This window comes from Mauremys reevesii, linkage group 1 (genome assembly GCF_016161935.1).
Source record: "Mauremys reevesii isolate NIE-2019 linkage group 1, ASM1616193v1, whole genome shotgun sequence".
In the NCBI taxonomy this organism is placed as follows: Eukaryota; Metazoa; Chordata; order Testudines; family Geoemydidae; genus Mauremys; species Mauremys reevesii.
In genome coordinates, this window is record NC_052623.1 from 322160935 (window position 1) to 322175552 (window position 14618).

At 41.0% G+C, this 14618-nt stretch overlaps 1 protein-coding gene across 2 annotated transcripts in view; it reads left to right on the top strand.

Annotated features, from left to right (window-relative positions):
* Nucleotides 1-14618, top strand: part of MAPK12 (mitogen-activated protein kinase 12) — a 79504-nt gene that overhangs the window by 37126 nt on the left and 27760 nt on the right. For both annotated transcript variants that reach the window (XM_039512046.1, XM_039512047.1), the window contains exon 4: nt 6242-6353. In XM_039512046.1, the coding sequence (XP_039367980.1) occupies nt 6242-6353 (112 nt within the window). The remainder of the gene's footprint in view (nt 1-6241; nt 6354-14618) is intronic.

The following is a 14618-nucleotide window of genomic DNA, read 5'->3' on the forward strand; positions in this document are numbered from 1 at the left end:
GAAGAATGAAGCCTATTTATTTATGTAGATTTTAGTGTTCTTCATACCCTAGAGGCATGTTTAAAACAATGTTAAACTGAGGTTTTGTTCTGGAATCCTACATTGCAGCTAATTCCTTACTGGCTATAACCTGAGACTCCATTGTAATTTGTTTCCTGCTCCAATAATATCCAGAAATACTGGATATTCAAACTTTCTGTTTTATTGTACCACACCTGTGTGTTTCTCCCAAAAGATTGTTCTTTATCCTGATTCTTAAAAGTTCAGAAACATCAAATTGTATGTAGTGTCCCCTATCCACCTGGTTACCTCCTTTAGCGCCAATCTCCTTATGGGTTTTGATGGACAGGTTCTTCTGGATCCTGCCATACATTCAGTAGGGCGTAACTTGTTTTTCTTCCCATATGAATTTATTTGGTGGTGCCTCCACTCCCTTGCTTCTTCCTGGCAGGGTCACCAGGGCAGCTTGGGAGGAAAATTCTAATCACTGGGTAACCACCACTTAGTTGACAGATAGTTGGAGACTTCCATGAAATAACACAAACATATTCAATATATTTAAGATAGTAATTATATTAAACAGAAGATAAATATATTAGGGTAAAATACTATTCTCAGGGTCACGAGGGCCCCTGCAATAACCGTGAATTTCCCCAGTCATGTGACCTGATATAGCAAACGTAAAATTAATGTCCTGTTGGTGCGCGTACTTTGTAGGGGCTCTTGATGATCTGTGACCACAATATCGTCTGTGCAGCAGTTAGCAATGTGGCTGACTGGGTTCAGTACAGCCCAAGAGACTCACAAGTGGGATCATGTGGTAAGTCCCTCTGCAGATCTAATAGGCAGCAGGTAACAAAATTCCCAATCCCTTACCCCCTAGCTTGAAGACACATTTCAGGAAGTGGCAGTGGCACCATTTCAGATTTTGGTAGGGTGGCACAACTTTTAACTGTGATTCTAGGGGCTTACTTAGACACTTGAAAACTCTAGTTTTTTGGCAGATAACATAACAGTTAGCTGGCAGAAGCATTGTATTTAATTCCTAAATAAAAGAAACAAAATTAAATAAATATTGGACCCACTCAGTGATAATACTAACGTGTTCTGACATCTTGTGGCAAGTCACTTAAGGGATTGGTTAGGTTTAAAATTTGAATGTATATTCTTACTTTGTTACTAACTCTGTGGAGAGAGAGCTCCCATCCGGATTCCTGGGTTCTGTCTTAGCTCTGGGAGGGGAGTGGGGTCTAGTGGGTTACAGCAGGAGGCACATCCATCTGAGATCTATATAAGAACATCAGAATGGCCTTCAGGGGAAGACCAGTGGTCCATCTAGCCCAATATCCTGTCTTCCAACAGTGACCGATATCAGATGCTTTAGAGGGAATGAACAGAACATGGCAATCATCAAAATGATTCATCCCGTCTCCCATTCCCAGCTTCTGGCAAACAGAGGTTAGGGACACGCAGAATATTGTGTTTGATCACTGTGCCACCCTCCCACCTCCCCGGGCTATAGCCATTGATGAACCTATCTTCCATTAACTTATCTAGTTCATTTTTGAACCCTGTTATAGTCTTGGCCTTCACAACATCCTCTGGTGAGGAGTTCCAAAGGTTGACTATGCATTGTGTGAAGAAATACTTCTTTTTGTTTATTTTAAACCTGCTGCCTATTAATTTCATTGGGTGACCCCTAGCTCTTGTGTTATGAGGAGTAAATAACAGTTCCTTATTCACTTTCTCCACAACAGCCATGATTTTATAGACCTCTATCATATCCCCCCTTAGTCATCTCTTTTCCAAGCTGAAAGGTCCCAGTCTTTTTAATCTCTCCTCATATGGAAGGTGTTCCATACCCCTAAAGCATTTCTGTTGCCCTTCTCTGTATCTTTTCTAAATCCAGTATATCTTGTTTGAGATGGGGTGACCAAATCTGCATGCAGTATGCAATATGTGAGTGTACCATGGATTTGTATAGAGGCAATATGATATTTTCTGTCTTATTATCTATCCCTTTCCTACTGATTTCCAGTATTCTGTTAGTTTTTTGATTGCTACTGCACATTGAGCAGATGTTTTCAGAGAACTATCCACAAGATCTCTTTCTTGACAGGTAACGGCTAATTTAGATCCCATCATTTTGTATGTATAGTTGGGACTATATTTTGCCATGTGCATTACTTTGCATTTATCAACACTGAATTTCATCTGCCATTGTGTTGCCAAGTCACCTAGTTTTGTGAGATCCCTTTGTAACTCTTTGCAGTCAGCTTTGGACTTAACTATCTTCAGTAATTTTGTATCATCTGCAAATTTTGCCACCTCACTGTTTACCCCTTTTTCCAGATCATTTAAGAATATGTTGAACTGCACAGGTCCCTGTACAGACTCCTGGGAGACATCACTGTTTATCTCTCTCTAGTCTCACCATTTATTCCTACCCTTTGTTTTCTATTTTTTAACTGGAGTGCCTGGCAATGCTTTCAGGATCATCTAATGATCCTTAATTTAATTTAATGACAAGCCTTTTGTTATCTTAATCACCCTGCCTCTCTTTATAAACAAACTCCCTGCCCCAAAGGCTGAAGCTTGGAGCAGCACAGAACTCATCACGAGTCACACTCAAGTTGTGTTGCAGTTAAGAGCTCTGTCTGGGGGTAGGGCATGTGCTGTTAGCAAACCTCAAATATGAAACTGGGGGGGAGGAGGGGCTTGAGCCCCCCCAACACCCTGAAATGGCGCTCCTGGTAAGTGGTTTCCCAAACAATTTCCCTGACTAGCTAACTAAAAGCTGGTGACTCACAACTCCACCACAGATCCTAAGGTTCAGAGATGGCTCTGGACTCCTCAGTCACTGCAGAGGGCTGACAACCACTGCTGGCAGGTGTCCTCTTCATGCAGGAGTCAGGGTGCTACTGGTGCCAGGATTTCCCCTTACCACAAAGGGGTGTAAGGAGCACGGTGGAGATTACAAAACTATAGTAAAATCTGGATTTTAGTCTCCCACCCCAGTGCTCAGACACACTCACAGTAGGCAGCAACCCCGGCTAGCAGACAGAGCAGAGCTGGCCACATGGTGACTGATCTCACATAGAGATCAAAACTCTACAAACTGGAAGTCGCCTTTGGAGACGGCAAGGCCCAAGCGGAGGGACCTTGCTTTCAGGTCCCCAGAGGCCAGTCCTTCCCCTTCTCTGGCTGATTCCAGAGTCTAGATTGCTCCAAAATGACTTCTCCACTCTCCTGAGCTCCCTGGGAAGGGCATCTGTCTTCCTCTTGGTTGCCAAGCAGACTCTGAGTCTGCCTTTGGCTCCCCCTCCCTACCAGGGACTGTGTGCCTCTCTCTGAGCTACCAGCACACAGAGTACGAGGAATCTAAGTAATCTCCTTGGGAGTTATACGTACATATAGCTAGTTAGTGTAATCAAATGACCTCCTTCCCATACTGTTGTTTATCACTGGTTGCATTTTGTCCTACATTAAAGGAATTGGTGGTGGTCTGCATGGGTGGAGGTGGCCACCCAAATGTATCAGATTACAGGCCCAGGCCCTTAGATTGTAAGAGGTGTGGGGCAGGGACTGTATCTTCACATACGTTTGTCCAATACCCAGCACAATGGGTCCCTGTCTCAACCAGTGTTTTTGTGTCACCAAAATATAATAATGAATTTGCAAAAGCACCTAAAGGATTTAGGAGCACAAGTTCCATTGAATGTTGGATTAGTGCAGTAGTTCTCAAACTTTTGTATTGGTGACCACTTTCTAGGGTTGCCTGGTGTCCAGTTTTTGATCGGAACGCCTGATTGAAAGTGGACCCTGCAGGTCCGGTCGGCACCACCAACCAGGCTGTTCAAAGTCCAGTTGGTGGCACAGCAGGGGCCTGGGGCTAATGCAGGCTTCCTACCTGCCTTGGCTCTGTGTGTCTCCAAGAAGCAGCAGCTAGATCCTTTCAGTCCCTAGGCTCAGGGAGGCTCCATGCCCTGCCCCCACCCGAGTGCCAGGTCCGCAACTCCCATTGGCTGGGAACCGTGACCAATGGGAGCTGCGGGGGCAGTGCCTCTGGGCGCGAGGGCAGCTCTCGGTGCTGAGGAGCCTCCCTGGTCGCCCATGTGTCTAGACTCTAGGGGTCCCAGGGACTCCCAACCCCCTGCCCCAGCCCAGAGTCCCCTCCCACACCCAAACTCCCTCTCGGAGCCTGCACCCCCCACCCTAGTCATAAGCCCCTTCCTGCACCCCAAACCCTTCATCCCCGGCCCTACCCCAGAGTCCGCACCCCCAGCTGGAGCCCTCACACCTCCCCCGCACCCAACCCCCTGCTCCAGCCCAGTGAAAGTGAGTGAGGGGGGGGGAGAGCGAGCGACGGAGGGAGGGGGGATGGAGCGAGCAGGGGGTGGGGCCTAGAGAAGGGATGGGGCATAGGTGTGGCCTCTGGAAGGGGCGGGACATGGGGCGGGGCCAGGGAGTTCAGTTTTGTGCTATTAGAAAGTTGGCAACCCTACCCCTTTCACATAGCAACCACCCTTATAAATTAAAAACTTTTTTATATATATTTAATACTATTTATAAATGCTGGAGGTGAAATAGAGCTTGCGAACCCCTGAGGGGTCATGACCCCCAGTTTGAGAACCTCTGGATCAGTGCTTCTGAATCCCTTCAGCATGTTTTGAATATCTCTAATAATAATTAGTAATTAATAACAAAAATGTCATTAGTAAATCCTCTAGATTTTTTCCTTAAACCCTATATTTTTGCTAGAATATTCACTAAGTTCTTTCTAGCTCACTTCAAATATTCATGGCCTCTCGATAATTGACTTTGATAAGATCGTGGAAAAAATAATTTGTCAATCTATGCTTTCATTGTTCTGGAACACCAATATATTTGAGGTTAAAATCTATTGTCCAGGTCATCCACTTTATCAGTGAGCCATGTTTTTTCATGTGCCATAAATATACTGATAGAGAGCAGAAAGGTTTCATTCTCTGCTCCTCCACTTATCTTCTGTTTCTCCACATTGTACTTGAATTAAATTACTTAAACTTTGCCCCAAAGGAAGTCTGAGGGAGTTAGGTGCTTAATCCCATTGAAAGGGATTTGGGAGCCTCATTCCCTTAGGCTCTTTCGATAATTCCAGCCAAAGTTCTTTGGAACTACCTTATTGTCCCCTTTCTCTGTGATTTACCATTCAATGTCTGTTGCTCTTTCTTTAATTTGAGAATAATTTTTTCTATTTTTCTCTTAATGACATTGATGCTGTGTGGCAAACCTCAGTTATTGTAAGACTGAACATAAAATATTGAAACTCCATAGATTTTAAACAAAGAAAAACCCTTTAAGACAAATTGGTGAAATATTTATAGCTCAGACAATGACCAAATGTATTTCTACACATCATAACTGAGTCTAGTTTTCATTATATGCAGGTGCAGCCTTAAGGTTTGATCCTTAAACTGCTGGAAATGTATTTGGCTATATTAGTTGCCATAGGCTGGTCCTCCTGTCAGAGTTGGACATTAGGGCTAGATTCTGAATTGTGAGCTTACTGAAGGCCCTCAGAAACATGAGGTCCCAAACTGTCCCATTCTTAAGGTTAGGCCTGAAATATCTACTTGACATACAGCAATAGTTCTCAGCCTTTTCCATAGCTGGACTCCCTTCCCATTTAGAAATATGGGAAGTGCAGGGTGGTCATGACCCCCTGATACTTTTTCATGACCTCCAGGTTGAGAAATCATGCCTTACAGTAATACCCTCTTCTGACTTTGATCAGATCTTGTTCCTGTCACTTTGACTGAGGTATGTAGTTGACCTTGTTATGGATAGTACCCACTGGTTTGCATAACTCATGATAGTTCTTCTAAGGTAAACAATGTGTAAATTATAGAGCTTTTTATCTAGTTATCTTTTAAGCACAGAAAGATCTTCCTTGGGCTCTTTTATCTTGTTCAGAATTTGTCATTTCCTATTAATTGACAACTCCCTATAACCAGTGATTGAGTTACTCAGTACCTGCTTCAAACAATCATAATTGATAAAAATAAAGCATGGAAGTAATATTATTTTTAGTAGAAATTATTTGGTTCTAGAGGTATTTAATTAAATGGGAGATCAAATTAACCAGTAGCTTAACTAAATGGTAAGAACTGTAATTTCTAATTGTCATTGAGATGTAATGTACAGGTATGTTTCACTTTGACAAACTTGATGGAGTTATTTTGTACTCCATTTTCTTTAGCTACCTAGTCATGCCATTTATGGGAACAGACTTGAGTAAGATAATGAAGCATGAGAAACTAACTGAAGATCGAATCCAGTTCCTGGTCTATCAAATGTTAAAGGGCCTAAAGGTTTGCCATTTTTATTACTTTCTTACTTTCACAAGTTAATTTTTTTCTCAGAAAATTGGTTTAGAAAGCTGCATACATTTTGCAATATTTGAAAGCTGAGCAAAATTTAATCTCCCTATAGACATTGTGAGCTCTGGAATTCCCCACAATGGATGTGTTTCTTGATGGTGAATATTTGCTTATATTTTTTCAAAAATCACGTGTGGGGGTTGGAGTGTGAGTCCCTTGTCCTGATGGTCTGATTTTGTAGTTGCAAATATATTTGATCCACGAAGACTCTCTTGTAGGCCATCAACACTTTTATTTTAACAAGCCGGAAAAGTCACTACTGTGATTTTAGTCCATCCTCCTCCAGCAGTTGATTGTGCTGCTTCTTTGGCACACCTAGCCTCCTCTAGCTGAGGTAATTAGAAATCAGGGGTGAAATCCTAGCCCTGCGGAAGACAATGGCACTGATTTCAGTGGGGCCAAGATTTGATCCCAAGCCAAGAATCAAACTTGGATTTTGAATACGACAGTGCAGAGCACCAGGTTACACGGTCAGTTTTACAAGTCTCCTATTTGCTAATCTGCAGATTTTTCAAAGTCAGTTTAAAGTGCTGTGGTTAAGGGAACAGTGCTTTCCCTCTGCTGTATCTACTGGAGATGTGACATCAGATGTGATGCCTTTCCAGTTTTTGCTTTCATGTTAGTTCTGTTTATTTTAATTAACTATCTCTGGGGATCTCCTTTCATGCTCATATTACCTGTGCTTATTGTAAATTTGTTTTAACCCCTTTTTGATAAGATGAACAGAGACCTTTAGGCATGGGCATCCCAGAGTAAAGATCTGCCCTTGTGAGGTGCTAAACTTCCTTGACTCCCGCTAGAGTTAATGAGAGTTGAGAATCCTCAGCCTCTTACAGAATTGGGCCCCAATTCAGCAAGGCACTAAAGCACATGCCTTGCTTTAAGCACATGACTCATCCTACTGATATCAATGGGATTGCTCACAGGCTTAATTACCTTGACTAATCAGGGTTCTGACATTACCTGTGAAATTCTAAAATATACTTCCATCTCGTAACGTTTTATGTAGTCTTTCCCAATAGATCTGAAGGATCTCTGAAGTCTACTAGCATGAGATGGTGGGGTGGCTTGGTGTAGAGAAAAAACATGCTAACACACACTATGGATTTTTAGTGACAAATTAGTGTGTAATGTGGCTGAGAGAAGCTAGAACGTCTTCAAAACCTCTCTCATCCCTCCACCCCACAAAAGAAGTCAGCCATCTGTACAGAAAAAATTGTAAATGATGGGGGATGAAAGATGCTGGAAAAGTATCCATTGAAACAGCATCACTTTTCAATGATTTTTGGGAGCATAGTTTGATACTATCTCAGAGTTTGATATTTTTATTTGCTAATGGACATATTCATAAATTTTAAGGCTAGAAAGGACCATTGTGATCATCTAGTCTGACCTCCTGCATAATACAGGATACAGAATTTCACTGTTTCGTATATTAAGCCCATATCTTAACATTGAGCTAAAGCATTTTTTTTAAAAGAGACATCTAATTTTGATTTAAAGACCTCAAGTGTTGAAGAAATCTCCACATCCCTAGGTAAGTTGTTCCAATGGTTAGTTACTCTCACTGTTTAAAAAATTCCATCTTGTTTCTAGCCTAAATTTATCTAACTTCAGCTTCCAGTCGTATCTTATTATACCCTTGTTTGATAGATTATAGAGCCTTCCGCTATCAGAAATATTCTTCTCATATGTACTGTCTTTTAATACTGATACTGTTTATAAATGATTGTGGATCACCTCTGAAGTATCCAGTCTCATATACTAAACTGCTGTACAGTGTGTATGTTTGTCTTTCCCTCATTTCAGCTAAATAAACAGATTTCCATCTTCATTGTCCTCTGTTTTGTTTCACCTGGCTTTCATAAGAACGGCCAAACTGGGTCAGACCAAAGGTCCATCTAGACCAGTATCCTGTTTTCCAACAGTGACCAATGCCAGGTGCCCCAGAGGGAATGAACAAGTGATCCATCCCCTGTCACCCATTCCCAGCTTCTGGCAAAAAGAGGCTAGGGACACCATCCTCGCCCATCCTGGCTAGTAGCCAGTGATGGACCTATCCTCCATGAAGATATCTAGTTCCTTTTTGAACCCTGTTATAGTCTTGGCCTTCACAACATCCTCTGGCAAAGAGTTCCACAGTTGACTGGGCGTTGTGTGAAAAAATACTTCCTTTTGTTTGTTTTAAACCTACTACCAATTAATTTCATTGAGTGGCCCCTAGTTCTTGTGTTATGAGAAGGAGTAAATAACACTTCCATATTTACTTTCTCCACACTAGTCATGATTTTATAGACCTCTATCATATCCCCCCTTAGTTGTCTCTTTTCCAGAGGTCTCAGTCTTATTAATCTCTCCTCATATGGCAGCAGTTCCATACCCCTAATCATTTTTGTTGCCCTTTTCTGAACCTGTTCCAGTTCCAATATATCTTTTTTTGAGATGTGGCGACCACATCTGCATGCAGTATTCAAGATGTGGGCATACGATGGATTTATATAGAGGCAATATGATATTTTCTGTCTTATTATCACAAAATAGACAATGATCATTAACATTCTATTTTTGAACCATGAATGATATTAAAAAAAACAGAAAAATATTTTTGAAACCCCATGTTTCTGAATGATTCCTATAAATGGAAGATTAGAATCTGTCTCATTCTAGATTAGGAATGCAAATGAAAACGTTGACTCTAACTTTTAAATTACGGTGTGTGTTGTTCTGGTTTTTAAGTATGTTGTTTATTTTTTGTTGTTTCCTTCTAGTGAAAGCTGTGCATCCAAAAGGAGAGAGCTTCCTTATAAAAGATGCTGTATTCTGTCCTTATTAACACGCTGTGCTTCAACAACAATTTTAGCATACAGTTGAGATTTGATTGCTGAAAGTGCCTTGACCTACTTTGGCAGGCTGAAACCTGTCTTTCCCACAGTGACAGCCATTTCTGTAGAATTGAATTCCCTTCACCCTGGGAGACAAACTCTATGCAGTTTGCCATGGAATAGCAGAATTTTGAATTAGATGTATATTTTTGGCGATTCCTTTCTCTGTGAATGTTTGGTCTTCAAAGTCTGGATCCTGCAATTTACAACACAAGAAGAGCCTTGCACTCATGCAGAGTTTCACTGAAGTTAATATGGGTGGAGTGGATCCCCCTGTGCTTTGTAAACTGCAGAATCAAGCCCTAAATGAGACAGGCGTATCATGCCTGATCAGATTCTAACCAGTTTTTCTTTCTAATTTACATTGCACCTTTCAAACATTTGAAGCCAAAAGAACAGGACACATTGTGCCTGGATACTCTGGTGATGGGTGCCTAGGAGTGCTGTCACCTCCCCTCTGACCTCACTCCACTACTTCGTACATTTACCCCTTTGTGTCTGTATTGTTTTCTCTTGTTTCCAGATTTAGTGTGTATATTTTTATCTTGTCCCTCATTTATTCATTTGCCCCTGGCTCCAAGTAAAAAGATTTGTGCTCAAGGGTTTCATGAATGTTAAAGACCAGCCTGAGTTGACAGTAGTGGGGTAGATGGGATCTTCAGGGGGAAAAAAAATCAATTCTGAATTTCCAACTGTAGGGCTTGATTTACCTTTTTAGGATATCTTCGTAAGGAAAAGGGCTAGAAACCTACTGTGAAAAAAAATACATAGATTAGCCCTGACATATTTAGGCCCCTACAGTCATAGAGCCACCCACAGGAGTAGGCTTTGTGAGCCCCAAAGGATGTCTCTGTCTCTGCTAATCAGATGCACTGCATTCATAGGAAGCTGGAAAAGCAGGTGTGAAAAGCTGATGTATGAAGTACACTGGGTAAAGAGGAAATGGGAGGAAGCTCCATAGGTGACCCGACATCCCAGGGTTTGGAGAAACTGGGGCATTCCAGTTCCAGCAAATCTTGCAGAGATGCTGAGATAATCCTAGTAAACCAGTATAGCTCAATACCCTAATCTTACTGTATCTTTCAATAGAAATGATTCCCTTGACTATTTGCAAAACTGCTTTCCATCTGGTCATATGGAGGAGTGCATCTCTGATAACCTCAGCATTATCAGCAAAAATGTACGGCTTTATTCATCCATTAATTTTTGATGTTTTAGTCCTTCATATTGTGAATCAGACATTCAACAATAATCTTTACTACTTCACCTGTCATCCATGGCACTATACTTTGGATCTTTCTCCCTACGATAATTCACTATGAGCAAGCACTGTGTCTAGCTGGAAAAGTCTCCAAAGAACTGATCTAAAAGCAGGAACATTGCAGTGCTGTTTGTCTGAGTGACGTTCCCACAACGCCAGCCCTTGTTACGTTAGACTCAACTTAATGCTATTAGACTCTTGTTTTCATGAGTACTAAATTCAGTCATTCCCTTTTTTTCCCTTAAAAAATATTCACTAGACTTCACTTTTCAGACTCCCTTGCCATATCTTCCTGTATTGGTTATACTCTAAAATGCTCAAAGCAGTTGGTCCAAAAAACGTTGAAGTCAGTGGGAAGATTCATATTTTATGTGCAGCCAAGAACACTTATTATCAGGTGACTGATGATGAAGAGTTTACCAACAGGGTGCAGTAATTTACTGACCTGAATTTGCATAGGGTACCAAAATTTGCCTTTTAGCTATTCCCAAGTTTCCTGTACTACAAATCAATTTGTTCATCCTAATCAGAGAAATAAGACCAGTTGTTAAGATGAAATGGTGACAATGTTGTGAGGGAAATGACTGATATGGTCTAAATCTTTCTGCTAATAGATACTTTTATGAGAGAATGGGTAAAAATCCGTAATAGGAGAGTGCAAAATCCCATTTTAGAGAGAGACTCCGTCAAAATGAAAATATTCTGAACTAAGCTGGAGTAGTGTCCTCAGTATTGGAGTACACTGCAATGTAGATTCAAATATCTTGATTTACAAAAAACCAAACATTTATGAAAGAAACCTGGCATCAGAAATGAAGTGCTAAATAATTTGGTCTCACCATCTCTCTATTAAGAAGAGTGTTCAGTAAACATGTAAATTATATCCAACGTGTTTAAATGAGTTGTTTTTTCCTCCTTTGCATTTCTAACACTCATTCCTAGGTATGGTGGGGGAGAGACCATTAGCAAAAGTCGGATGTTTAAGGAAAACTGTTCTCTTCCCTGAAGGTGGCTGAGGCCCATTTTTACTAAAGCTCCCGAGGCTGAAATTCTTTTACAATTCCTGTTTCTAGATCCTGCATTCTTGTGCAAAAGTCCCTAGACCTACTGTTTACTTCCCAACTATGTACAGTTTTGCACTCTGTCTTAGCATCTGAAGTATTAGGGGATTCAGTGAGAAGACATTAAGAAACAATTTGGAATGTATATGGTCATTGTGACATACTTGTTGCTCAAAAATAAAACTGGCCATTGGCGGAAAATGTCTACCCTTTCCTTGTTACCGGTCTTCGCTGGGAGTCTGACTTCTAACAAATACTTTCCATAGGAATTCTCTCAGGACTCTGTATCCAAGTGACAGGACTTCCTCTTGTTTAAGCAGTCTTCTCTCATCCTGATATACTTCACCCTTCCATCCACGAAATAAATAGCACGTCATAGTTTCCAGTCTCCTCCAGTCAGTGGTAGAAGTAGTGCTACAGGCTATGTTCCATGGCACCAACAGTACAGTAGTCAGTTCTTTGGAAGAGAGTATGGGAGGTTGTTTTTCACTCCCTAGTGATGATGCTGGAACTGTCTGGTCTGCAGGCAATTCACAAATGGAACTGATCCTCCAGCTGAAAATGTCCAGTATATGGGTCCCTCTCCCAGGCCTACTCACTTATTGTGACACTTCTTGTTATGACTCGTCTTGCACCCTCTGCTCATATTATGTCAAAACAAGAAACTATTTTATAATCGCATCAGCTAAGGATGGTCTAGGAGAACATAAAGCTAAGGGCAGACAGATATGTCCCAACATGAAAGCAGCACTAGGAATGCAAAAATGGGGCTTGTAAACTCACTACTGTAAGCAGTTCAAGAGCAGGTTGGCTTTCAAAACAAGTTATGTCAGGTGTGAGAGAGGGAACCTCTGTGTAATGTGGAAGGATAAGGAGTTATTTAGTCTTTGCAATGGGCAGAGATAAAATGGACTCTGAACAGCATTGCTCTAAAATTGTATGTCTAGCTGCATGGGAAGCTTGTGTTCTTGCTTTACTACACTGGGCCTGATCTTAAAGTAGGGGTACAGGTCACTGGATTCCAGTACTGACGCTTAGATTCCATACATGGAAAAGAAAAAATAAATAAAATTTTGTCTATGAAGGTTTGTTTCCCTTTGCACTAAATGCAATAATAGTAGCTAACTATATGATCTTAATTTCTAGATCCTTAAATGATCTGATGTATCCATTGAAATACAACAAAGGGAAAGAAGATCACAAAACCAATACATGCATGGGAGGCATTTCATCCTTGTCATATTATTCCAGTTTTTAAGCAGTGTACACCTTGAAATACTAGTTCCTGTGCTGGTTTGTTTCCTGTAAAAAAGAGATCTAAAACTAAAATACACAATATGTCTGCTGAGGCAGATGGCTAGGACACCAATTAGGGTTGCCAATTTTGATTGGACCTATTCCTGGAGGTTTCATCACATGATATAATCATTAATCAAAGATTAATATTTAATTCCTGGAGACTCCTGGACAACCCTGGAGGGTTGGCACCCCTAACACACATGTGACTCTCCTTTCTTTTTGCAACTGTAGGGCTTATGGCTTAACTTCATGGTTCTTTTTGGGGTGGATAGAGGCAGGATTTGTGGAGGGCTGCCCAGAAGGCAAGAAGGAGCTCATTTGCCTGAGCTCTGTACCAAGTTCGGAGCTCCTCTGCATTCCTAGTACACCAAGCTGATAGGTGGGCCTTACTGTCCCTTTCTGCCACTTAGGTTCCAATTATGATCCATCCCTGATTGGTTGTTTAGTGTTCGCAAAGCACTGCATATGGACATACCTGCTACTAATGCACCCATTATCAGTCTGTTACAGAATCTCTGCACAAAATGGAATTTATACCAGCAGAATATTCATCAGTAACTGCTCTGCTCTCTATGAAGATTTTGTGGACTGTTGCAACCATTAACCCAGCTGGGAGAGTCAGAGGTGGAGCCAGGCAGAACCGTTCTTCTTCTAAAGTGTTAAGATGAAGGCGGGTATTTGCCTTCTGGTTGTTTTGTTTAGAAGTTGAAGTGGTTTACAAATCAAGAAAAGTCCCTTATCTGAATAAAACCGCTATGCTCCTGAGCATTTAAACTAAGACTACAAATCCAAACAACACAGATTTTCATTTAACTCCCAAATGGTTATATAGTGATCTTAGAGAGTCTATCATCATGCTATGACATATTTCAAAGATGCGACACAGTAGCAGATAGCACACTATTCCAAGTGGACTGTCAAAACTAGTCTAATTCAAATTGCTACTAATAACAAAAAAGCAAACATTACACACATCTCAGTCTGGCTTTTGCATCTTTTTGGTTGCCCCTTTGAGGAACCAAAGTTATTAGATATAACAACAATATTATCTCCCTTATTTACCAAACTGTCTACGGAACTTCAGAAGGTCCTAGTAACTGGAATGTACACATTGGCATGTCCCTATCAGAACATAGCCAGTGCTGCTCAGTATGGTATAAACATCAGTTTTTCTAAAACTTAGTCCTTGGACATCCATTATGTTGAGTTATGTGTGTTTTGAAAACTTGAGCATCCTCACACAGAGCCCTGGAAAGAGGATGAAAATATTCCAACAAGGTAAAATGTTTTTTTAAGATTACTTTCAGGTTTGTTTGCATTCAGGCCTTTATTCTGGAAAGGATACCTATTCAGGAAGGGTGCTTAAGCACAGGCTTAAAGCTGAGCATCTGTTTTCCTAAAGTTAAACCTGTGCTTAAATCCGATGACTGCAGTCGTACAGCACATGCTTTCCTCAATCTGAGGTTTACCAGAGGCATCTGAACCTAATCTGTGATTGTGCAGGTTAGATTTCTATTGTAGCTAGCTCAGGAATTTAAGTAAAGAATAGGATTTATTTTAATCTATATATTTCACAACCCAATTTCAGGATGATTTTATTTTTCTAACAATACCAGAGAGTTTCTGGACACAAAAATGAATTATGAGGAAATTAAAAGTGAGGAAACATGGTGACCTGATTCAATATCAATAT